Consider the following 27,957-nt stretch of genomic DNA (forward strand, 5'->3'; position numbering starts at 1 on the left):
TCTTTTTCATTTATTAGCTCACAGTAAGTCATACTGTGCCCCAAACCACACTGACAAGTCTCTGAGACTTTAATGAAGACCTGGATGCAGATTAAGTGGGTTGACAGAAGTTTTGAGGATGATTTTTTACAGAAGTTACTTGGGCTATTTGAGTGACTATTGAGTTCTAGTGTTTGTTAGCAACATTAGCTTTGTAGCTCCAGTTTACCAACACTTGAGGCGAGTGAAAAATCATGTAACTTTCACTAAAATAATTTTCGCCTTTAAGATCCTGTTACCTGCTGTACAGATGACCTTATTCAAATCTGGAACTTGAATCCAGTTGTCAGCTGTAGGGTTTGTAATTGCTGGTAGGTACAACTCTAGGCGGCCAATCAGTTATATCAACGGTTCAAAATCCTGGACTGGAAACTAGATTAAAAGTCTGGATTTGAAGACCTCTGGCCTAGGCTACGCATAGTAAATTCTGCGTCATAACCAGATGCAACCAGTTGTATCCATAAAGGGCCACAAAGGGCTGTAGGTTTCATCCCATTCAAGCAAAAGCACACTAAATTCCACTTGTCTAAGCACTGACCTCACGCCTCCCGTGACTCTCGTTGCCATCTGGGGTCAAACAACTGACTAGTTATATGAGGTGAGCTCCTGTTTGATTGGAATGAAAACCTGCCATAACATCCCTTTGCAGATAAGATTGGTTACCCCTGGTCATAACAGATGAGCATTTACCAACTTGTGCTTGTCCCTTAGAATAAACTGGCTGTTTTTATTGTGCTTTTGAGACTGACACATGTACCAGTAAGGAACAGTACATCATTTAATCATTCTTACCAATTCTCTCCTCTATATTTAAATGTGTTCACGGTTGTGCCATAACCACTATAATTAATTTAAAACTTTGCAGTTTATTTTCCATATATGGACTGTATGGGCTGGGTGGTTAGATTATTAAGATTATTTAGATTATTAAACCTTTCCATTTCAAAAAGGCATGGAAAATTCAGTTTTGGACCTTTTAAATCAAGTCGATAAAACATGAAGAGGGAGATGGTGAGGAGCGTAAGGTAGGGTTTAGAGAGACTCTTGCTGGGTGGAGAGGGTAAAAAGGGCAAGCCACGGGCACGTTGCTCTCTGGCAGTTCCCCGTCTGCATTGGAGTGTGTGCAGGGGAAAGGAAATGCTGCTAGGAGTAATGTGGAGAGCAAACACAGGTTTTTCGTGTTTATAGTGCAGAATTGAAGTGCAAGTAGAGAAACACCCCACCGGCTCCTAGAAGACCAAACAGAGCTATTGGAAAATCAACAAGGAGCCTTGCGACTCACTTTAACATCTAGCCAAGTGCACGCACATACAGACAAACTCACAAATCTGAGTGCTCAGTCAGAAATGGAGTGGCTATGCAGTCTCGTTGCTATGGCTCAGAGGTGAAAAACGGACAAACAAAGTAGAGGCTCATCAGCGCTGCTGTCCCCGTTTCACCGCCCGCCCTCCAGCGTCCCGTCTGCCCCAGACCACCTCCGGCCCGCTTATCACAGAGACACCATTCACCTACACAATGAGGCTGCTATTTCCTAATGCAAATCACCAGCCCCCACAAGTCTGGCCTGTCTAACTCCGTCATGAGCTTCATTTTAACAATTCTTAAAAATGTATCATGTAAATTTACTTTTAGTTCAACTGTGCTTATTACAGACTTTATTATTACTTATTGTGAACTCTACCTGTCAAAACTGTGGACATACCTGATTGAATGGAATTTTTTAACAATCTTCAAGACAGAAATTTGTTACAATATGAAGTTTATTTATTTTCAGAACAATTTGGAATGTAAATTTGCATTAAAGGGCCCATATCCTGAAAAAACACATTTTCCTCACTTTTCTTTAAAACAAATGTTGTAATATTATATATTACATCATCACATTAAAGTTACATTTCAGAACGTACCAGTCACTCTGTAACATTCATAAATGAAAACTAAGCTTCAGCAACAGTCAATTTTGAATTCACAGTTGTTGTGATGTCATGGATATCATATGGATATACATTCATGGATGTCATATATCTGCCAATTCATCCTCCAGTAGTTTACAGTGAAGGAGGACCCTCAGTTACTTATCCAACATTAGAACTTGATGATCTGTCTTGCCTATTTTTGAATATTAAAACATATTCAAATATATTCCTCTATGTGCGGCACAATTTTGGTGCTTTTTAATTTTCTAGCCTCATAACACCAGTGCTATCACCTAAAAAATATAACCTCTGATCTCTACAATTTTTGAAGATTAAGACTCTTTAGGAATAAAAAATTTCACCAAAATTCAATTTAATTTGATTATTGATTTGATTATTTTAGTGCAATTCAGAATTTTCTTTTAAAACACACTAATGTACACAGTATATGATTATAATGGATTACATCATTATAATTGATTATACTGTGATAATTCTAATTGATTATATTACTATAATTGTGAGAAAATTCTAAAATCAGTCCATCTTTCGTACATAATTGTCACCTTCAGATCAATGCAGTTTTAGATGCCTACTTTACTGAAGGTGCCTAAAGTAGACAACTGCCTAACTGAAGCTATTATATAAGGGATAGACCTGACATTCGATGCGTGTGCCCACCACTTGTACTCCATCGAGCTGTGTGGTGAGAGCGAGTAAGCGTATTGGGCTCAATGCAGCTTCTGTAGTTTCAATGATCATCCATACTGCAGATAGGGAGAGTGTTTCAAATAGCCTCCATAGCTCAGTGTGAATGGGCAGACGGTCACAGACAGCCGATACCTCCCCCACTTCCAATTACTCCCACACCGACATCTCCACACTCAAAGCATCCAGATATATTTGACTACCGACGTGGCGCTACTGCCGTTGTGGGGGTGGGGGAGGGGTGGTTAGGTGGGTTGCAGAAGCAGCAGGAGGTCTGCGCTTCAGCCTCGCTCAAGTTGACCTTTCTTGTTATTATAGCGGCGGAGAGGCACTCGGGCCTTATGCCATAGGGAGAATAAAATACCTGTCAGAGAGGATCAGTTAGCACTGATGAAAGCATCTCCACTTTCCCTCCAGTCCTCCGCTCATGTCTCTCCAATCCTCCGATTGGCGGGACAAGATATTGTCTTTCTAAAGTGAGTCTACATCGCACATAAGATGAGAGAGAGGGAGACAGAGAAAGAGATGGGGGGGGGACAGAGGGTGGAGGGAGGACTTAACGACTCTTCAGACATCCTGTCGCTCTGTTTGTTCCTTTACCCACCATCAGGGCCTCCGTTTCAAAAAGGCGCCATTTTTATCTCCTGGCAACAGATGAAATAATGAAATATATGCTGTGTCTAAATTGGGCCAGGGCAGAAGACCTGATGTACTGTAGAGAGCACATTGTAGGTGGTGGCACAGTAGAAGGAAAGAAAAGAAGCAGGGGAGGAAGAGAGAGCGCGAGAGAGAGGAAGAGAGAGGGAGAGAAGGGAAGAGTCAAGAGAAAGAAAAACAAGAAAGAAAGAATGAAAGAAAACTTGAAAAAAGAAAGAAAAAGAAAGAAAGAAAGAAAGAAAGAAAGAAAGAAGAAAGGGAAAAAAAGAAAGAAAAATTGAGAAAGAAACCATGAAAGACTGAACAATGGAATGAAAAAATAGAAACAGAAACAAAGAAAGAAAGGAAAAGAAACCCAGGATAGTGATAAAGAAAAGTGCTCAAGGTACAGACGAAGAAAAAGAGCAAGTACTGGATCTTAATGTCTATGTTTGGTGGACAAGCCAGTGAAAACTGTGGTCAAAAAGCTGCTCTTTCCTCCTTAACACTTGACCAGAGATAATGGTGACCACGCTCAGAATACATAATCACCGAGGATCCCTGTAAAATCTGCCCTCAGACATGTTCACTGGCCAAAAGACTAACAGCTCTAATCATTCGAGTAAACATGGTTTAAGAGCCTTCTGTTCCGCTGCTGATGTTCAGTTCAATCTGAGTGAATCCGGTAACTCTAATGCACTCACACCTCCACAATAAAAAGGCTTTAAGTGCATCACTAAAGTTAGAAAACTGCCAAAGAGAAATTAAACTGTCCTCGAGTCACAGCGCTACTTCACTGAAGACGCGACAAAGAACTGTTATGAGTTTTTTTCAAAAGCTTTTAAAATCTGAAGAGCAACATACAAAAAGGAGTAAACAAGGCTTAACTATAGTACAGTTCACTAGTGGTACACGGATGAGAGCCCACTGCAATGCTTCATTTGCTTCCAGATTGAAATTAATGTGTCAGATCAAAATATTATTCAAGTTTACATTCTGGCACACTTTGTGTTCATGCACTACTGCATGATGACTTTATCCTCACCATAAAAAAGTGAAATACTTAAATAACTCTGCACAAGAATATCCAACCCAAGTCAGACAGAGTCCAACTTCTTTCATTATTTATATGTTAGCGCCTACATTTGGGGTATGAGTATGTGGGCAGTGGCATCGCTTTATTTATGTGTATACAGCCACCTGCTATTTGTCTTGGGCAACACTTGCTTTGCACACTCGCGTTTCAATAATTGATATCAGTTAGTCAGTTAGTTAGTAACTCAGTAAAAGACTCTTGTAAGTTGGACTGTTTGGTGGTCAAGCAAAAAAGCCTACCATTTTCTAAAGGCTGTTCACTAAGTTCCCAACCATGGTTCAGGACATACAGTCCTCTGTGAGGGGTAAGACATCTCTTTTAACAGCCCACCTCCTGCTATGCTGTTGTCAACAGGTCATATCTAACAGTGGGGAATCATTAAGGTGAAAGCTTCTGCGTTGGATAAATCACCAGGAAGGCCGTGATGTAATGTGGCGTCTAAAGGAATGTACATCTGCATAGCTAATGTATTTCTTTGTCCATACAAAAGTGAGCTGTGGATTGCTGTTGTGTGAGCAAATATAAAGATGGTTTTAGGATGATTTATTAGTTGCTCTAACTAGGCTGCTGGCCTCTGATAAAACTTCAACTCACTGCAACTGACCAAAGTACAGTTAATATGCAATACAGACAACATCAAGAAATTTTTAAACTTAAAAAAACATGACCGGATAGAATATAGTACATCTTTTAAATGGTTGTTTGGTCCAAGATGAAACATACACAGTACTTGAGGCTAGATATGAAAGTTTTACCCTTATAATTCTGTTACTGTCATTTTCCTCCACTTTTTATATGTAATTGCATAATTAATTTTGTAGTTCAGTTCAGTTCAAGTTCCATAATGCAGTCGTTCTCAAACTGATGCAAGGCTGCAGAAAAATCTCAAAGATTGTATCTCTACCTAGTACGTTTTAATTCTGTTAGTTTATTAAATCTGCTGTGGCCATATCAAAAACATAGTACTTGTTTAAAAAAGTATAGTTATTAAGCACTATTAAAATGAAATACAGGCCAACCAATCACAATTTACGGCTATACCTCATCCACTTAACAAGTGATTTGTAATATCATGAAACAGGGCCATGTCTTTATGAGGCAGAATCTGGTCCTTGTTTGTTAAGTGAAAGTAATGACCAAGGTGGGAGTGCAGGAGTGGCAGTGGCATTTCTTTTCAACTAAGATTAATTGTTTTTATATCATTCAGTGTTCTAGCCTTAATATACTGCTTTTCTTAGCCAAAAAATCAGGCCAAGACCTTCATTTACAGGAAATTATTGCAATTTTAATCGCAATCACAATATTACATATTTTCCTCAAATTGTTTAGCCTAGTTTAGCCTAGTAATTGCTGCTGTTATGAACTTCATTTACATTTGGTTTACATTGCATATCCAATAGGTTCGAGTGTGCATTTTTTCCTTCAAATAATGACAACAACTTGCCAAAAATAAAAGAATATTTTTTTTACAAGTACCTTTAAACAGTAACTTTTCCTCCAATTTAAATTCTTAATAAAATATCTCCTCTTTCTGTTACAAAAAGAAACATGGTACTGCTTGAAACTTCTGAATCCACACTATAACCACAACAATATTTCTCCACTTTTTTCAGCGAGCTACAAATAAATGACTCTATGGTCTTGCTTTGTTTTTGGGTCTTTTTTGCCAATACGTGTGATTTCTCATAGTTAAAGAGTCTGCTTAAATTCAGAAGACGGAATAGAGGAGGCTCACCGGGTCTGCCAGCTCCAGGACAGTGGCTCTGTAGGTCAGTGGCTTGCAGTCACGAGTATTGTCCACCAGGTTGCAAGGCAGAAACATGGGGCCCAGGTCATCTCCGTCCAGGACATCCACTGTCAGTGTGGTGGTGGCGGTCAGTCGGTCTTTAGGGTAAGGAGCTCGGTCCTGGAAATTTCAGAATTTGTTTTAAAAGAAATAGTAAATACACAAACCTGACTGGAGAAAGTATTTACAGAATAGTGGAATAATTTTTTACATTTTAAATATATATATATATATATATATATATATATATATATATATATATATATATATATATATATATATACACACACATCTGAATATCTAAAAGAGTCCAAAAATGTGCATATCCTATGAAAAATGCTCCAAATTACCAAAGAACTATCAGCGCATTCAGAGCAATGAATCAAAATGTATTAATACATTTCTACACCTCTAGTCAGTACAAAATCTGAAGTGATTTCCTGGTGAAAGCTAGATCCTTTGCGGATACAGTGTGTGAAAATGCTTTTGTCTTACAAGGAGCTCTTATCTTTCATACAGTACTGCTGCTGCATACTTGTGATTATTGAGCCATGTATTATGTAAAAGGCTGTGTTTCAGCCAGACTAATAGCTTGGAAAATGGCTGCTGAAAGTGAACACAAAAGTGCCACTGCAATATGATCTGCCCTGCAATATGATTCAATACAACCACAGAAACAACAGTCCAGGCTGAATAGAGGGTTCCCAGTGGTAGCAGTATTCATTACCACACTGGCACTGTGCATCATGATCTGTTGACCACAGCGTTTCCTTCTGTCTGTCTACTTTCTTTAGACTTACATTTGCCTGGATAATGACCAGGTAGCGTGTGATCTCCTCGTAGTTGAGTCTCTCTCTCAGGACTACAGAACCAGAGAGGGTGAGAGGGATGTCAAACGTCCTGTTTGCAGTCTGGAGAAACAGGGACAGCCGGGTGAGACTAGCATGCACACAACCGCACATACATGTACTAAGCCTGGAATCAGGTGCTGATAGGATGCATTAATTTTGCGTTCATTGTTTAACTGCTTTAAGATATAAATTAGTGTCTCAAAAGCCTGATTGGAAGATACTTTAAAAGACAATTTATTATCATTTTTTTTAATTTTCATAACTGAATGGTTAAGAAGTAAACAAACTCATTCAGAATGTTTCGATGTGAAATGCTCTGTTCTAGAGAAACCAGACATCTGAAGTGTTCACTGCCCCTAAAAGCTCCCTCACAGAAAGTTATCACATGAAATGGTAATGAATATGTGGCCTGATGCCTGAGACATTCTGCTCTGATATTTCTGAAATAAGGTTTTGGCCTAAATCATACATATATTTTTTTAAATTATTACTATTTATTATTTTACCATCATCAACATTACATATAAAACTCATGTAGGTTCACTGGTGGTTTTGGATAGTAAATAAAATGGACACAATGTACCACAGTAATTGCAACCCAGATTTCTATCACCACTACTGTACAGAAATTCAAGTCTATTAGTTTCTCTACAATGCACCATTTAATGTTAAACCACTTTGTAATATTAACAAAAATATTATATTTTAGATTCTTTAGGGTAGCCCCCCCTTTGCCTTGATGCAATCAACACTTGATGCACCTTTACACACTCCTGGCATTCTCTACAGCAGCTTAATGAGAAGCCAGCTGAGACGCTTTTCCAACAAAACTAAAGAAGATGCATATCATGCTTGTTCGGAGCTGAATAATTACTTAGTGAGCACTGGAATCTTCTAATAAGTTAAAGAATGTCTTGGAAATAACTTCACACTTCTCACTTCACTATTTAAATTTGGTTTGGAAACAAGCATTTTAGAATACACCTTTATAAATAAAAATGTCTTTAAAATTCTGTAAAATATAAAAGGTGTGTCTTTTTGATTGTTAGTGTAAGTACATCTTGCTCTCAGTCTCATGAGATATTCATCAGCTCTCTGGTTGAATGAGGATTCTGATGGAACTAAACTGCAGGCTTAGCTTGACTGTTAGAACTCCTAACCCTTCTTAGCAGTGCGCAGCATCACATGAACACTAAAAAACCTGCCTGTCCAGACCGGCTGGACTGTGGTGGAGACAAAATGTTAATTCAAACAAACTGGCTGTGGTGTTTCAGCGTACCGGGTCATTAGGATTGTACTGAATGGTGTACTCAATTTGTCCATTCGGCCCATCGTCAATGTCAATGGCTCCATTATTCCCAGTGAAGCCTGAGAAGATGGTGGTGCCGACAGGAGTCAGCTGAAAGAGAAAAAAGAAGGAATATATATATATATATATATATATATATATATATATATATATATATATATATATGTATGTATGAATGTATTCTTATTATGGCAAGGTTTCAAATGTAAATAAGCAAATCAGTTATCTTTATTAATTTGGTACTTTTCTAAACTGGGAATACAAAGTGCTTCACAATAAAATGTTAAAATTAAATTAGGAAAGCATGGATAAAAAGCATACATCAGAACCATGAAAACACCTAAAAACAATTTATACATGATTTAAACACACATTAAAGACTCCGTACGTGGCCACAACCAGTAAAAGAAAATAATCAATGGGTCTCTTAAAAACCCAACACAGTTGCTCTTTAGCTTCTGTCAAAAATAAAGATCTCTGCAAACTATTTTACACATTTTAGTCACCTGTCAAATGTTGACAAAATGTGTGTTGTATTTTCCCTTTCTCTGCCTACTTTTTTCATTTCCCTGTGTAGGCAGGAACCCTAACATACTGCATATTCATGACCACCTCTTGATTGACAGCCTCTGCACCAGATTTAATAACCCATTTCTTAACTTTAAGCATGGCACAAACTCTTCTTAGCATCCAAAGTAAAAGGCCCAAAATCATAGTAAATAAACCCTACTTAATGAATTATCTATTTGATCTTCATGTCTTGTCTGTGTCAATCAGTCTATGTCAATTATGACCTATCCAAATTCATCCAGTAGTTAAGATTCCTCCAAACACATGATACTACCAGTGCTAGGAGTGTGAAAGCTAGCGAAAACCTGCTTGCAAAACCTGACCCACACCTGTTTTTTTCCTCCTAACTCAGTAATGTTTCTTTCTATTGTAACAAAACAAATCTTACACAGTGCAGCTTAGTTAGGTTGCAATACTAAATTTAAGGGGCTTGCTAAGAAAATGCAACATACAAATAGAAATACAAATAAAGAATATTGAACATGCATGTCTTACAAGCTACAACTGTTTTAAGCATTTTTTTAAACTACAGTAGTTTTAAACAGCCCAGGTTTCCCAAAAGCATCTTAATACAAAGATGATTCTTAAATGGTAGAGCGAGCACCACACTGAACACTCTCTTCACCAGTTAAGATGATCTTAACATTAAGATGATTTTGGGAAACTGCGCCACAAGTAGTATTAAATTCACTGTTGCAAAGTGAATGTACATCACCTTTAGCTTGACACTAACATAACATTGCAAATCCCAGTCGGAGGTACCATCAGATCTGCTAATGTTAACTGGACTCTCATAGTGCCTGTCAGTTTAACACTTACTTAAGCTATTTAAGTCTCATTATTTGAATTTGAATGTAGAGAGTGACCAAACTGCTGTACCCCAAAAATGAACATTAACTCATTTATTTTGTCTGAATTGTCACTGAAACTCTTAATTGCTATTGTGAAACAACAAAAAAAGAAAAGAAATATCTTATGTTTATGAATGCGCTCACAACCAACAGTGAATTGGTTAACATTGCAGCTTTGTTAGGTTTTAGACCACTGCTTGCATTTCATCATCTCTCGCTAGTTCCCAGATGCTAGCCAGAAGGCAAGTTCCCTGTGGCAAAAGCGCCTTGACCGCTGTTCTGAACTCCAATCCCCCCTCTGACACCAGGAGCTGATGGATGAGGCCAGCAAAAGAAAGAAAAGAAAGCGCCCACTCGTTGTCGGGCTGTCATAGGAGCAGCCCCTGCTGCTGAGAGCCTCTCAGGAAAAGAGGAAGTAAAATAGGAGGTAATAGCTATGGGCCTGCCAAGGAAGTAGAAAAGCAGCATCGGGAAGCTCAGGTATTAGTTCCTGTGCTGCTGCTCTACTCTGAAAGCCTTAAAAAAAAAACTTCCTCAAAACCCCACAAAAGAAGCATTTAAAAAAAGAAAAGTACAAAAGAATCTGTCAGACACCTGGAGAGAACCTTGCGGATAAAATCTCAGCCATCATGAATGGAGGGAAGTGACCTGGACGCAGTCAAATGCAATTTCTGCCAATTTCTATGATAGGAAACAGCACTTTTGTTGTCTCAAATGATGATACAAAAGTGCAGAAGGGGGAAAAAACATAATATGCATTATTGATTTCATTGATTTAATTTCAAAGAAAATATACAGTAAACAGACAAGTCTGATGGGAACCAAGATTGCCTCTCTGTTGCAGTGCATGGAAGTCATCTATCAGTATCAAAAAGGGGCACAAACACAGGGGCATGCATTATGTAGGGGACCCGCACTGGGCTAGTCTCTATTAAATGATGAATCGTTTTGTCTCCTCTCATTGTCATGTCATGGAAAGCGCAAAATACAGGGCCTATCAGTTACAGTGCTTATTCACATCAGGTGAACATACCTTTGTACCCATGCTAAGCTAAACCAAACATTCTAGCACAGCATTAATGAACTGCATGAATCTGAAGAATGCAGCAAGTTATGAGAAAGAGCTAAGATAAATATGATATGTTTCTGTCTGAAGTCAAATTCAAATCTCATATTTTAGCCTTCTTTCACACCATAATTATTTTTCCCTCCAACTTTATTAGTCCGTTCTACTTTTATTATCTTAAACAGTTTTTACCTTACCTTCACTGAAAATGTTTAGAATGTTGTTTAAAGACACTGATTAATTAATAAATTCATAATAGGCAATTGTCAATAGCCAAGTAATGCCAGAAAAATGCAATGTTTCATATCATATAGATAACTGGAATATACTTTGTTTTCTGAAGATAGCTGTCATTGTCACTGTCATTATCACTAAACGGTAACTTAATTGATGCAAGGTCTAGGAGTCATTTGAAGATTTGGAAGTCATTTGAGTTTTTTTTGGTCTTTTGTCAGGCTATTATTGAGTGCAGACAGAATTTTGGCAAGCTACCACTGAATTTGGACAGAGTTTTATTGGGTTACAGTCGGGTTCAGACAGAATTTTACATGGCAATTGCTGGGTTCACACAGAATACAGTCAGGCTGGGGCAGAATTTTGTCAGGTTGTGGTCAGGGTTCAGACAGAATTTTGTCAAGTTACATTTAAGTTGAAACGAGTTGGTTCAGACAGTTTCGTTGGGTGACAGTGAGGTTCAGACAGTTTCCTTGGGTTACAGTCAGGTTCAGACAGATTTTTTTAAATTACAGTCGGGTTCAGACAGATTTTGTTGGGTTACAGTCAAGTCCTGACATTTTTTTTCAGGTTACAGTCGTGTTCAATCGTCAAATCCACACAATATACAGTAAGGTTGCGACAGAATGGTAATGGTAAATTTCAGACAGATGTTTGTCAGGAGGTTTTCCTCATCCTTAAACCCAGATCTCTCTAGAGCAGGGGTGCCAAACTTCAGTCCTGCAGGGCCTGTGTCCAGCACAGTCTGGTGACTTTCCTGGTCAAACAGAGCTAATTCAACTCATCTGTTATTTGCCAGGTTTAATGTGATTAATGGAGAATTATTAAACTGTGCTTGACACTGGACCTCCAGGACCAGAGTTGTGCACCCCTGCTCTAGAGACTACTGCACCACCGCTGCAAGAGGCGAAAAAGCCGAGTGTTTACAACAGAGGTAGCAATGGTTAAATGTTTTATTTTGGCCAGAGTGTCTCTTTAACACAAAACAGATAATATAATATCATATATATATATATATTATATATTATCTTTAGAGTTGGCTTTAGAGAGAATTCTGTTGGGTTATGACGGTCCAGATTTTTTTCAGATTACCGTCAAATTTTAACAGATTTTTGTCAGGTTACAGTGAAGGTCAGACAGATGTTTGTTGGGTTATGGTCAAGTTCAGACAGATGTCTGTTGGGTTATGGCCAACTTGTGAGAAAACTCTGTCAGGCTACAGCCAAGTTCAGATAGATTTTTGTCAGGTTACAGTTGGTTTTAGACAGAATTTTGTTGAGTTATGGTCAATTCAGACAGAATTCTGTCACGTATGTTGGGCAAAACACAGCCAAAATTTTCTCAGATTACATTTGGCTTTATATCAAAATCTGAATTCTGACTAAAGTACTACTACTATAATTTGTGAAAATCTGTAAAGATGTGAAAAGCACATCTTATTGTTCTCCGAAACCTCCATATCCACACTGACAAATATGCCACCTACATCGGTGCATCCATCAAATGCTTCCCCAACCATTATAATCCATTTCTGCCTCTCTTTTGCCAGGCTCAATAGCCACTTTCCCCTGCGGAGTTAAACCCTATCAGCGCAAAGCCGTTGTTTGACTGATAGACTGGGGTCCACCGAACTCCTTATCTGCCTGTCAGTCCGACGCTTCCGACCCCAGGCTGAAATCAATAGCGTGGAATAGCGGCCAGTGGTTTTTGCGCGGTGCAACAGCTTGTGGGGAAGGCTGTCTGCCACTCTCTGAGGCTGCCTTCTAATGAGCGAAATCTGCGCTGACAGCTCCCCAGGGAGCAACTTTCAATTAGGCAAAAGCCTCCAAGTGCACATGTTACCATCCCCACCCACCCAGCAGGGAGCAGGGCTGGCAGCCTGATTCCAACAACCTACCACAATGCAACTTATTTAACTTTAACGTTGTGGCAACGAGCTGGGGAAGGGCCGACGCATACTGACTGGGAAATCATGACACAACGAGAGCTCAGAGAGACACATGCAAACACACCAGCACCAGTGAACCAAAGTGTTTTATTTATACATTAAAGAAGGTGCAACCATAACAAATCAAACAGGCTTCTTACTTTAAAGAGTCCTCTGGGTCCTTTGTCTATCCCTTTCTCTCTCTGAGCTAAGAGAGAGGCTTAAAGGCCAGCGTCCTTCTCTCTCCCTCATGCCAGTGAGAGCCAATCTTAGGCTGCTGGGGCTCCTCCCCAAACAAGCATCAGTTGTCCATGATTGGGGGGGAGCACCCATTAAGTGCTGGTGAGAAATACAGCGACTCCGCCTCTGCACAGCTACAAACATCTACAGAAGCAGTCATTGAACAGCATTTGAACAAGGATTTAGGCATACTCAGGCTGGGAACACCTCGTCTTCTTTTGAAATTTTAATTTTCTTACCATGACTTTCCTACTTTAAGTAAGAAAATATTCTTGCAAAGGTTCTGTTAAAAGAAAATTCCTGTCTGTTATGTAGTTATGTGGTGCAGCACTGTACTCCTGAGTCTTGCTGGCTTGACAGGCTTTGTGTTTTTGTGTAATTACTGTTCTCTCACAACAATACCTAGTATGCATTGTGCAAATACTTCACAATCATTGGGAACACCTATGGCGCTCAACAAATCCTGACTCCTAGCCACTGATCAAGAGGCTAATAAATACATCTGCAGTGCTAGCCAGCTTTAGTCATATAGTGCTAACCTCAACTGATTGTCAAAAACAGTTTTATTTTTGCTAGCTAGCAAAAAAAAATAAATCAAACAGCCCAACCCCAGCTATCCAGCCCAAATCACTTATAGTCTTTCAAAACTTACTTCCACCTTCAAGACACATCATCAGGAGGTTTTCCTCATCCTTAAACCCAGATCTCTCTAGAGCAGGGGTGCTAAACTTCAGTCCTGGAGGGCCTGTGTCCAGCACAGTCTGGTGACTTTCCTGCTCAAACAGAGCTAATTCAACTCATCTGTTATTTGCCAGGTTTAATGTGATTAACGGAGAATTATTAAACTGTGCTTGACACTGGACCTCCAGGACCAGAGTTGTGCACCCCTGCTCTAGAGACTACTGCACCACCGCTGCAAGAGGCGAATAAGCCGAGTGTTTACAACAGAGGTAGCAATGGTTAAATGTTTTATTTTGGCCAGAGTGTCTCTTTAACACAAAACAGATAATATATGTGTATTTTGCTCATTTCACTAAAGCACAGTAATTTCAATAACTTATATCTATAAAAATGAATATGTATATAAATGCCGTTCTTGCAGGATCAGCATCCTAACAAGCCATGTATCTTGGCTGTTTTTCAGCTGCTGGCATCCATTAAAAACTATTGGATTTTTTAAAAAGTGTACTGAAGAAGGAGAAAGCGAAAGGGTGCCCATATGAATAATATGTTTTGTGACATATGTAGACTGATAATGATAATGATTTGAAAAATGATGACTGATGATGTAGACTACTGGGTAATTTAGTTGACAAGTAACATAGTTGACAATTTTCCTATTTTGACCCATAACTTCAGTGGTAGGCCTTGACTGTGACCACAAATCATTTTCTAGAACAGGTTAATGTCTAATTAGAATATATAAGTGAATTAAAATCATAAAAAATTGTAACCAATAAAAAATGTATGTAACATAGTTGACAATTAATATAATAGTAATAATAATAATAATAATAATAATAATAATAATAATTTTTATTTCTATAGCACTTTTCATACCGGTGGCAGCTCAAAGTGCTTTACAGACAGGTGATAAAACATAGTTATACAAGAAATCATATGTTTAGATTTATTTAGAATCAGAAGAAAATTAAAAAGATAAAATTTGAAGATAAATACCATGAGACGCAGAGCTTTAATTAAATGCTAAGTTAAAGAGATATGTTTTTAGATGCTTCTTAAAAGTGAGCACTGAGCTTGACTGTATAATAAAAGGTGGAACTGAGTTCCACAGTTTAGAAGCATAATAACTGAAAGAGGCCTCTCCACGTTTTCTGTATTTTACAGAGGGTATTTGTGGAAGGTCACTATCTGCAGATCGTAGATTACGTGCCAGAATACAAACAGACAGACTCTCCGTGATGTAAGTGGTGCTTTAAGGTCATTTTGAGCTTTAAAAACTAGTAGCAGAACTTTAAAATCTACCCCTGAGCGATACAGGTTGCCTGTGCAGCTCTTTTAAAACAGGAGTGATATGATCTCTCTTTGTTTTTGTTAGGATGTGCGCTGCCTTTTTTTGTACGAGTTGAAGGGAATGTATAGTTTCCTTAGGAAGTCCGGTAAGAAGAGCATTACAGTAGTCAAGTCTGCAACAAATGCATGAACAAGTTTCTCTGCTTCACTCTGAGAGAGTAAAGGCCGAACTTCAGCAATTTTTCTCAAATGATAAAAAGCTATTTTGTGACTGTTTACATGCAGAATAAAACAAAGCTCTAAGATCACACCCAGGTTTCGTACTTCAGGTTTGGTATATGAAGCTAAAGAACCAAGTTTCTCATAAATCATTTTTCTCTGGGTTTCTGTACCAATGATCAGTGTTTCAGTTTTTTCATGATTTAATTGTAGAAAATTTTGCAACATCCACTGAGAAATATCTGACATACAGCTGGTTAGTCTGTCTACAGAGTCTTGATCTTCAGAAGGAATAGAAATGTATAGCTGGGTGTCATCAGCATAGCTATGAAAATGTATACTATGCTTCCTAATGACATCACCTAGAGGTAGCATGTACAAAGAAAAAAGCAAAGGCCCTAAGACTGAACCTTAAAGGACTCCACAAGAAATGGCAAATCTTTTTGATTTCCAAGTGAACACATGAACTGCCTATTACTTAAATAGGATTTAAACCATTCTAAACCAAACTGTGCCCAAGAGGCCGCCCCAGCAATCAAAACACTGGATTAAAATCTTGTGGTCAACAGTATCAAAAGCTGCACTAAAACACTAATAAATAACTGAACATTTTCTGACTCACCTCATGAGTTAGGTGATGTTGTTTGTCAGCTACCAAGTGCTGGATGACATGCTGAAGAAATTAAAGCTGTGAAAGCAGCTCTGGCTCAGTTTAGTAGGTTTAAATGCATATTTGTTTAACCTCCAACTGATGGCATAATTTGTTTATCTTCAAAGCTTTATTTAAAAAAAGACCTCAGTTTTTGGACGCAATTTATTCATAAATTATTCAAACAATTAATTTGATGATGTGTATAAATCCTGCACACCAAATGCAATTTTTCCAATGGTGAAAATCGTTTCAGATAAAATTTGGTTAAAAAAATAAAAAACAGCTGCAGCCCCTCTAGCAGTACCGGCCCAGAGGCTGAAAAACACTGCTCTATACTATTGTAACATGGCACAGCATACTCTGCTGACAGTGTAAGATCTCCTGTATAAAAACATAAAAGTCAAATTAATCGACAAATATCCACAGTACGTTGTCTGTCATACAGGGTTCTCACTAAATGAGAAGATTTAGCAGCCACATGCTTTGGCATCAAAGCCTTAAGTGATCTTAATTTGCCTCAAAGGCTGCAAATAAAATCTGCATATCCACAACTCAACAGACTGCATTTACAGTCCTTGACCACCAATTATCAGTGCACTGTGAGTTTCAATAACTGTTCAAGAGCCAAACTTGAACACAGACCCTAAAAGTCACAAGGAAGAGGTACTTCTGAGATGTGTGAAAGCAAGATATTTATTGGACCACTTTGAGGAACTCACCTCATTAATAGCCACGTAGTATCGTGGCTGCTGGAAGCGAGGGGTGTTGTCGTTGCGATCTCTCACAACAATCCGCACCTCATGGAGAATCACCGTACCAACTAGTTCATTGGTGCACTGGACCTGCACTACTATGGAATGTATGTAGGAAGGAGGCTGAAAGAAAAAAAATGTACATTAGCTGGCATTTAGCTTTTTGATCAGATATGAACATTTACACATTACATTGCCATTAATAAGCTCAACTTAGATCTAGTAATCAAATCTTTTCTCTCAAACTTTCAAAAGGAAATCAAGAGTGCTGTATTGAGAAACATCAATGGGGCAGCCAAAAATGAAACACAGTTTTCTCCTTACCCCAAATCTGGTCGATCAGCCAACATGTTTTCGTACTTAGTATTGCACTGAAGCTACAAGGCTAACAAGGAATGGAAGCTTACCATCGCTGTCAGAACAAAACCTTGCCTCTCCACTTTTTTATTTATTTATTATTATTTTTTTTACTTATTTTTAAAAACCCAGGTGCCATTAAAACTGTGTTAATAATGTTTATAATGAACAGAGCAAAAAAAGAATACTTTTTATTTTCTGCAGCTCTGCTTTGGAGCAAAACTTCATATAGACATCAGATGTAGCTCATCAGAAAGCATTTTTAAACTGGGTTAAAAGAATGGTTATCTGGCAATATGTAAGCAATTGGAGTTTTAGTTTTTGTTATGTTTTATTATGTTTTGAGAGTATCTAACAAATGATTTAATCAGGAAAGCCACCCTGTTGTTTATCATCCTGGTGTGTATAGCACTGTTTTGTGCTTATTGTTCTGTGATGTTCAGTTTGTTTGTGTGTTTTATGTGAAGAAGACCACAATGAAAACAAGCCCTAGGGCTTTATTGTGTTTTAATCCTCAATGATGGAAAGTGTGTGTAACGACTGCTGTGCAGTGTTATGTGTATTTTTCATCATCAAATAAATTTAGTCAATCAATTCTAATTCAGTCCCATCAGTTTTATCAATTCCCATTCCTGGGAAAAAATCTTGTTCTGTGTGTGATGTGTGCACATGAGTTATATCCATGAGCTAACGACCAGTCATAAACAAATATGTCAGCCCTGAGTAAACAAACTAGCTATGAGCTAATATGCCAGCGGCAATGCTAACGCACTAGCGATGAGCAAATACGCAAGGTCAGGGCCAACACACTAGCCACAGTCTAATATGTTAGCCCTGGGCTAATACCTTTACAAGGAGTGTTTTCAATTTTTCAATTTAAAGAGGATGGATGGTCAGCCATAACTGTGGGGTTTTTGAATTTTGTTTTGCACTATACATAATAACTGATGGTGCCTAAAATTAGTGACAAAATTCAGGCTGCAACCTGCATTTTTCCAAGTTTATAGATAATAGTTTGTCATTCAAGCAAGAAAAAGCATAAGTAATTTTGAGCCAAATGTGTAATGAGGCATGCAGTTTACACAATGCTAACGTTAGGCTAGAAGCTTACATTCGCTGTTACCCTAGCCTCACGGCTCCAGTGCAACATTAAACAAAGAATCTTTAGACATCAAAAATGCAGAAGGTCTATATTTGTGGTAAAGGTGGACATTATGCAAATGTGCTTTTTGGCCAAATCACCACGTTAACTGAACATCTTGGTCACTTACATCACGATCCAAAACTCTTCCAGTGCTGTTAAGGTAAAGGCGTTGTTTGACTGGGTCCAGGATGACCCAGTGGTTGTAGTTGTCTCTCAGGGATAAAGAGATGGTTCTATCCGGATCTTCTGCTCGCCCGTTGATCTGCATGTTCTCTACCAGTAGAGTCCCTGAGCCAAGACAAACAGCAATTTTATAATTTTCCATTACTATATAATTATCAGCACAGATTCAATACAATCCAGTGAACATTTCATTACCAAATAATTTAGCAAAGGACAAAGACCCTTTATTTGAATTAAATTCAGATCCTAATTTTGGAAAATTGCCTTTTTTGTTTCAAGAGAAAGGTTGAACTGAACATATATTAAGCAAATCACCAGACTTTATTGAAGTGACTTGAGCCAAATATTTCTGCATGAGAATGAAAATTGCTCCTGCAATGTTTGAATAATTCATTGCCTCAGTGGACGCACACCTTAAAAGAATACAACAAACTCCAGGCAAAAACGCCTTGTTCTGCTGCTGCCATTACACAACATAATGGCCTTTATTTGATGCTGACTACACCTGAAAGTGCTGGCTCCTCCGTTTCACATGCTTTTCTGTTTAAAAAAATGTCCCAAATAGTAACACTACCACGCTATTCATACACACATGCAAAATCATTGGAAAAACACCATCCACGTCAGCCAATAAACATTTTTTGTGAAGTGTTTGGCATTAGCCTTATGCTGGATCAATTTAGAACATTTGAATAGGTAACCTCTGTTAACTGCCTGCAACAGAGCCCATTCATTAATGACAATAGCTCTACTTAGCTCTTAAAACTAATGGTTATCATCCACAATAACAAAAGCATGGTGTAATTTGTTGGGGATGCACAGATATGGCAGCTGTGAGCAGATGTTGATAGCCAATATTTTTCATGTGCCAATGCAGATACATAAACTACAGATTGTAAAAATTGGGGCTACAACTACCTGGATTAGCAGTACAGAGAAACAGAACATTTAATTGTATAGTATTACAAATGCAGTAAAATAAAACACTGACATTATGGCCAGGAGCGTAGCCAAGGGATGGCCATAGCCTTCCAGGGCCACCCTAGCATGAACCATGGCCACTCTTCTGGCCATACCAGTTATGGAAAGTAAAATAAACAGCCACCATCAATTAAGCAGTCATCAGAGAAATGTGTAAATGGTTATGCTATGCAGTAAAAATCTGCCAAAAATCAGGTGAATAATGCAGTGCTGCTCAGTGAGTTTTAGGGCTGCATGATGTGGACGTAAAATGTAATGTTGGATAAAGCTGTCGAATATTACAATTACAATATTAGAAGTGATAAATGATTATTAAAATAGTGTGTCTCTGCTGCAAGCAGAGAGACAAGCACTGAGCATCAAAAGCTATTTGACTGCTAATGACGCCCCCTTGTGGAAAACCGTAGTCTGCGAAACATGAGTTCCATGAGGTTCTTCAGTCTAAAAACAGTCAGGATTCTCCAAACAGTATCATAAAAATATCAATTCGGTATCAGCATAGGCTGATACTCAAGGTCTCAATATTGACATCTTCATCGGCCCAGAAATATGTGTATCGTGACATCTCTAGCATACAGTCTTCTTTGGCAGAAATAAAAATAAACATCCTTTACATTTTCGCCATGTCTTGTCTTTAGCAAAATTGACAGACTTGAATCTGCTGATACAGAATGAAAAACTAAAGTAAATGTAGTTACATAATTTACACTTGGTAATCACACTGCATAGCACAGTAATAACAACTAACAATAATTCAAGAACTTCTATGGGTTAATGTCTCAAACATCACATTAGCTAGATTTCTAACCATTCATATTTCTAACACTAATCAGTTGGTTTTATGTTATGTAGAGAGCTCCTCCAGAAGCTTTAGAGAAGCTTCGACATTGAGTGGTTAAGTTTGATGTGAAAGGAAGTAAATGCATTGAATTTGTGTTTGTGCACAGCCCTTTCACCAACCTGTCACCTTTAGGCAGTGCCTTCACGCTTCTTAACACCTTACTGCTCTCTGTTGAGAAATTTCAGGGAACTGAAGCTGCACAACTCAACATTTCAATTCTGGAAAGTCTCATTCTCAAAAGCCTATTACATTCATTCCTGAAAAAAACTGTCACACTGTCAACTGCGTGACGTGAACTTATTGTCTTACATACTTACTTACAATTGTTTGCAGTTTACCTGTAAACTGTATTCAGTAATTAAGTTGGTTTGACAAAGCTACTGCTCTTTCTTTTACTACTCTATGTTTTTTTATTATTTTTTTGTACAATTTTTATGGGTTACAAATCTTGAGTACCACAAAACTCTGCAGGATCACAGAGCCTATACAAGAATAGTGCTCTTTGAATAGTGTGCTTTTGAGACCGACTGCATGTAGGTTTCGTAAAGTGTTCATTCAAACTTTTTTTTCCTATAAGAAATGAATGGTGGAATGTTTAGAGAATTAAAATCTGTCACAAATCATGTAACAAAGGACATCTCTCACACTACACCCAGACATTACACACAGACTCACATACATACTAGCATATCACTGCTGTCGGAAGAAAACCTTGTATCTCCAAAATGGTAACTTTATAAGAAAAGGAAACAAAACTATTTAATATCTCAAATCTCATTGTGACTTGGGTACACATTTTGCTGCAAGTGCTCAGCTGCTTAGCAATGTAGCTAACAGTCAGCAGTGGTCAGTGATCTCCAACTTTGTAAAAACCACTTCACTGCAACTGCGTTTATGGTGAACATATTTGAGACCTATTTATTGATAACTATATTCATTCCGTTATTATTGAGGGCTGCAAACTCTCCGTGAATGAGGCACATGGAATTTACCCTACTTTCACACTCTCATTCTATACCTCTCAATTCATACACAGGCATATTCTAAATAAATGAAGCAGTAACATTCTACATGAAGGCTATCCACATAGGGACTTCATAACACATACAGAAGCACTGAAAACTGTATTTACAAGCCTGTTCTTACATTTTCATGTACAGACTATGCCAGTAATCACAAGATGGCATAAAATATTGTATGGATATAAGGGGCCTTAAAATAAAGAGACTTATGTTTATTCCATTTATAAAGTGTCATAAAGCAGCATCCCGCAAGTGATGCAACTTCTGTGCCCATTCATTCAAAAGAGCATCTGTGAGATCATACACTGGTGTTGGATGAGAAGCCGTGGCTTGCAAGTGACATTCAAATTCACCCCACAGATGTTCAGTGGGGTTGAGGTCAGGGCTCTGTGCAGGTTCCTCCGCACCAAATTCAGCAAACCATGTCTCTATGGACCTCACTTTGTGCACAAGTAATGAAGGAAAAAGGTCAAGGCCTTTCCCAATCTGCTGTCACAGATTTGGATGCATATAAGTGTCTAAAATGTCTTTGTATGCTGCAGCATTAACATTACACTTCACTGGACCAGAGGAGCCCAAACTCTGAAAAACAGCCCCAGACCATTATCCCTCCTCCACCAAATGTTGATGTTGGCCATATGCATTTCAGCAGGTTGCATTCTCCTGGCCTCCAGCACTCCCAGACTGTCCATCAGACTGCCAGATAGTGAAGCGTGATTCATCACTCCACCTCTTTCCACTGCTTTACATCACTCCAGCCAACACCTGGCATTGCGCATAGTGATCTTAGGATGGGTTTACATGGTGAACTTTCATGCAACGCTATAAAGTCATCTGTAATGACAGCTGAAATTATCGAAGACAATAAAAATGCTGCAGGCTCCCGAGTGGCCCGACCGTCTAAGCGTTGGCCCTATCATCAGGAGATCGTGAGTTCGATCCCTGGTGATGCTACAGCCATCCGTAGCCGGGAGTCCAAGAGAGCACAATTGGCCTCGCTCTCTCTGGGTGGGTAGGATGCCCCTCCTTCTCCCCCCATCACTCAGCGCGACGCTAGTCAGCGCAGGCGTCTGTTAGCTGACGTAACAGATCTGGCGGTTGGCGCTTTCCTCCGAGCGCGTTCGGCTGTCCAGTGACGTTGCGTGAGCGGCAGTTCGAAAAGAAGCGGTGGTTGGCATCACAGGTCTCGGAGGAAGCCTGTGTTAGCCTTTGCCCTCCTAGCGTTGATAGCATGGTGTGATTGGGGGAGTCCTAACTAGCGGGTGGAATTGGAGACGTCTAAATTGGGGAGAAAAATCGGGTAAAAATTAAAAAAAAAAAAAAAAATGCTGCAAGTTACAACACTGTCATTTTCCAGCTGTTATGGCCTTTTCCAGCTGTCATTGCTTTTTTTAATCTATGTATCTGCAGTTCCTTACTATATATTGGTTCTTTTTAACCTACTGTGTGTATGATTTGAAAATGAGTGTTTGAGTAGCCGTTACAGTTGAAATGGTCATATGAAGCATTCATATTTTACGCACGTGCACACACGCACACACACTAGGGCTGCAGATAATAATGTTTATGTCCATTACTGATTAATCAGGAACCAGTGTATTTTTTAGTTTGTTAATAATTAACTTTAAATATTTAATACTATATTCAAAATCTTATTAAAATAAACATAAAAAATGCATTATTTCTCCTTTTGCACAACATTTTTTAAAACATGAAACATCTACTTTATATTCTAAATCATATTTACAAAAACACACACACACACACACAGACAACAACTCAAGGTCTTCTATTCCACAGAATCAACCTGTTTATCAGCGGTGTTAGCTCAACACAGCAAAACAGTGCTGTCCAGGCGCACTTGGCCAGCACTTTCAAAAAGATAAGAGTTTGAAAAATCTTTACCAAGGTGGACGTTTTCCCAAAGCTCATTTTTTCATGATGCGTAAAATGCTGTTTTAGTCTGAACAAGGAAAAACAGCTTTGCGAATATAACCTTAGTACTAGAATAGATTTGTTTCCAACTATTTTTTAGTACTGATATTGTTAAATTGATTGATGCTTTGTTGCAGTCCTGATGTATATGATATGCCTTAGCCAGTTTCTGGTTGTATTTAATTTAAAATGCTAATGTTAAATGCTGTGTGAAAAAGCTGAAATTCAAAATAATGTCATGGCCTTTATCTTTACTGCTGATGACGCTTCCCAGCAGACCACACACTGCTTTAATGAATACTACTGTACTGGTCCACAGCCTCACTTAAATTGAGGATAATACTCAAAAATAAAGGTTCCTAAATAGTTCTTTGCTTGGATGTGCAGTTCTAGGGAACTCATCAACTCATATAGAACCTTTACATTATATGGAAGTTCTTAAAACTTCATACTTCTCATTTACAAACTGAAATTTTCAAAAAAAGAAACACTACAGATTTTTTGCAAAGTAGTTCCTCTATGGTATAGCTTCAAAGAACCCTTTTTTTGCACCTTTATTTTTAAGTGACATGTGAAATCATTCCAACATTTCCCCAAAAAGCCCAACACAAACACACACAACATGACCTCAGAGCTTGGAGTCCCATCCATGAGCGTTCCAAACAGCTGGACAGTCCTGCTAAGCTCACACCCAGCACACATCTAGCCCAGTCTAGGAGGTCCTCTGGCAGCTGGCTTGTGTCAGGCCAGACCTCAGCAAGCTGGCACTGCACCTGTGCTGGGCAGGCAGCCTGTGGACTCATTTCTCCCCACACGTCTTCACATCCTCTCTGTTCATTTCACTCCACTGTCACTTTGTCCATACAATGGCCAATCCCTGTGCAGCTGGCAGCCAAGCTCAAGCCTGCATGCTCTTCCTGTCAATGCTTTCTGGAGTCCAGCATAGTCTTCCCAGTAAGCCTCTTTATGCTGCCAAAGCTTGCTTACAGGAAGAAGGACTCGAGTCCAAAGGAGCAATTGTCTGGACTTCTGTGTTGGTGTCTAGTTTTTGAAAAAAAAAATGCCCTGCATCTCATCAGCTTTCACACGTGCAGCCATTACTGTGGAATTACACTATTTGGGAGCTGTTTCTCCAAGAATTTTTCATTTTTTTCACAGACTATGTAGTTAAGGATAATTAAATGAGCAGGATATGATCAGGGCGTGAAAACTGAAGGAGGAAGCTGAAGCTGACTGAAGCTTTTTAGATTGACACTGACATCATGACTTTAGAAGAAATGTTTTGCAACTGGGGAAATGCCAGACTGAATCCGAAACAAGCTCACAAAATCCTAGATGATTTGTGTTAAACTAATCTGCTTCATCCTCAGCAGTTTACAAGGCTATAAGTAAGCTGTGTGGAGTTTGTCACTTTCTAAGAAGGACATGAAACTCAACAAGACACTCGATCAAGCATTTGTGCAATGGGCCCTTTTCACACTCTGATTCTGTTCAGAGGAAGCCGCAACAAAGCAGGTAAAAACACATTCGAGCCTGCCGGTTGTTTCAAAACATGGAAGTAAGGCGCTTCACTCACTGTACAAGAAAAAAGGAAATAGTATATAAAAGGATATATAATATTCTTCATAAATTACATTTTTGACTTACAGTGTAAGTTACTTTAACATGGACAGCTAACTCAGCTAACTTGGCTTGCTAGGTTAGCTGATGGGAAATTGTTGGCTTGTTTTAATATTTAGATATTTAACATATTAATGTTTTTATGTTTTATATGTTGTGAATGAGGACAGTGAGGGCCAGACCATACAATCAGAAGAATGACAAACCGCACAAAGTACAGGTTTGACACACTTACGCCTAGGAACGACGAGAGAGCTGCGGTTGTAGCATTATTGTACTGAGGTGTCTAATCAAAGGTGTCAGCTACTAGCACTAGCCAACAAATGGGTTTAAATCTGCCACTGCAGTGCTTTGTCAGGCTGCTTTTACAATATCAGTAAACTGCTAGACTTTAAACTTCTTACAAAGTAATCCCAAAACATACTCCACATCTCAGATCATCAAGATTCAGTGCATATGTTCTTCTTTTATATCTATTTCCTTTTCTCTGAAATAGTTTCTTGACAGCTATACATACTTTCAGACCCATAGCGTTGAGCTGTCCTCTCACAATGGAAGGATGGACAAAAACATCTGCAGATTTTTTCAGATTTGAAGCAAGAGGGGAGCTTAATTTTTTCATAAGGATGGAAACTTAAGATGCTTAAAGATGTTTATCTGGTGGTGACACTTCTACCAGGTCTACGGTTCGTAGGAGTTCTTTCTTCTCTCAGGTGGATTATCTTACATTTAATCTCATCAGAGACATATATTTTCAGTCATGTCTCTTTGAAGGGGGGCATAATGTTAGTGACACCTTTAGAACACCTTTTGTTGACAGGACACAGCTATAAGTCATTGGTTTTTGGAAGGATGGAAGGATGAAGAGTTACAGTGGCAGTAGGGTGCACAAAAGTAGCGTGGTCTTGGGGAATTCTCAAAGATCTGATATTATACTTGGAGTATTTTAAGTATTTTTCTGTTAAATATAAGTTTCATGCTTTTTCTAACAAAAAGATTGAATTATACTTAATGGTCATTTTGACTTTAAATTTCAGAAATGAAAGGGTGGTCTCTAAATGTATGCACAGTACTCCAGGTATGAGGGAGGGAAACACCAGTTTCATACACGAAACACAGTTTTTTAGGCAGACCACATTCTATTTACACAGGAAACCTGGCACACGGGTACATCTGGCACACAGCATATACTTCAGAAGTTATAAAAAGTTATAACGAGTTCTCTTCTAAATGGCCTGGCTGCAGGATGAGATTGGTAATGGTGAGCAACAGGGACAAAGTCATTTGTCTCAGTAATACTGTTCTCTTCTGTACCCATATGGTGACTCAGAGAGGTTGCCTGAGGGGGTTTAGCTCTACCGACCCGTCCATGAAAGCATCAGAGCGGGTTTAGACCGCCTCAACTCTTCAGAAGAGGCACTTGGATCAATGGGGAAAGATTTTCAAATGGCTTTGACAAATTGTGAGGCGTCGCTCAGGAAATGGGAGATAACAGCAGGACAAAAATTAAATGTCTGTAAAAGGGCTTTGATCAGAAAATTTCACTCAGGTGGGATTTCCATTATGAGTAGCAGCGGTAGCACCTGGTCGGTTTGGTGGACTTTTTATTTCTCAGCATGTCTACAGTGGACTGCTGGGCCTCTATGTGAAAAATTGAAAAAAGGATGGTGTATATGGAACGGAATTGTATAACACACTTCTGACGGTGCGGGCTTCTGGCAGGAGAAAATAACGTATGAACAAATCCACAAAAGAAACATGAAAGACACAGGGACAAAGAGTCTTTTTAAGTCTTGGTTCCACGGTTGAGCAAGTGTATATTAATACATAATATATTTATATATGACAGCAAGCCTCGGAACTTCCAATGCAGTCCAGTGTTGACAGAACAGTGTGCAATGCTAATGATTTGAGAACGCTCAATATATATTGACTGTTTTCTGAGAAGAAAGAAAGTTTATGCAAAAACGTCAAGGAAACAATATGTATGACCTTTACTACACTGTTTTACTATTTTATTTACATACACTGTGGAGCATGCCATTGAATTTTACCAATAATTCAATGGTTGAGATGTAGAGAGGTTGAGAGTGTTTTGGTGTGGAATAGAGGATAGTATAAAACCTTACCAACTCTGATTTTTTTACAGTGGTGGTGACAGGACCCAGGGGTCACAATGTCTACAATAACTGTAATAACTTTGTAAGTATGCATTTAGAGGCATTAAATACTTCGAATGTCAGTTTCCTATCACTACCACTTGCAATCCAGTCTCAGTCTCAAGTTTCTCTAGAATGGAGCATCTCAAATCAAACCACTCTGAATGACTTCATTTACACCTTCCATCTTACAATTCAGGGTTTTTGAGGGAAGAAAAAAAAAATTAAATAAAACCTGCAAACCTAAATCATTTTCGTCGAAATAGTGCAGGTCAAACTTTAATCACAACATTACTTGTTCACCAAAATGTAAGCATACCGAACTGCAATTAGGGCCCTGACTGACATGAAAATCTTGCCGCCTGTTATAAGTGTCTTCTGTCATATACATGTTTGTGTGTGTGTATGTGTGTGTGTGTCTATATACACTGATCAGGCATAACATTATGACCATTATGTCCTTGTTTCTACGCTCATTTTATCAGCTCCACTTACTATATAGGTGCACTTTGTATTTCTGTGTGTTAGTGTGTGTTGCGCTGGTCTACATATATACATATATATAAATATATAACAGTGCGACTTTTTCTCAGGGATGGACAAAGTACAGCACTTCTGTACTTGAGCGAAGGTACATGTACTCTTGATAAAATACTACTTGAGTAAATGTACAGGTATTCTATTTAGATTTCTACTCAACTTTACGTTCAAAAGTACTTGCTTATGAATGTACTTAAGTATCAAAAGTAAAAGTACTTCAAGTAGACCTGTGAGGCTACAGATACAAACATGTTTTTCACGTCTGTAGCCACATAGGCCTCTTAAAACAAGCTGTTCGTCAAAATATTATAAAAGATCTATAATATCTCTATAATATTAATAACAAAAG

The 27,957-nt window shown here is 38.5% G+C and overlaps 1 protein-coding gene across 1 annotated transcript in view; it reads right to left on the reverse strand.

Moving 5' to 3' along the window:
• Nucleotides 1-27,957, reverse strand: part of pcdh15b (protocadherin-related 15b) — a 302,478-nt gene that overhangs the window by 211,196 nt on the left and 63,325 nt on the right. The window contains exons 5-9 of the mRNA XM_036572205.1: nucleotides 18,455-18,615; nucleotides 16,794-16,949; nucleotides 8,312-8,431; nucleotides 6,982-7,092; nucleotides 6,131-6,301 (exon numbers count right to left, since the gene is read on the reverse strand). Coding sequence (XP_036428098.1) covers nucleotides 6,131-6,301; nucleotides 6,982-7,092; nucleotides 8,312-8,431; nucleotides 16,794-16,949; nucleotides 18,455-18,615 — 719 coding nt within the window. The remainder of the gene's footprint in view (nucleotides 1-6,130; nucleotides 6,302-6,981; nucleotides 7,093-8,311; nucleotides 8,432-16,793; nucleotides 16,950-18,454; nucleotides 18,616-27,957) is intronic.

Source organism: Colossoma macropomum, unplaced genomic scaffold (assembly GCF_904425465.1).
Source record: "Colossoma macropomum unplaced genomic scaffold, Colossoma_macropomum, whole genome shotgun sequence".
In the NCBI taxonomy this organism is placed as follows: domain Eukaryota; kingdom Metazoa; phylum Chordata; class Actinopteri; order Characiformes; family Serrasalmidae; genus Colossoma; species Colossoma macropomum.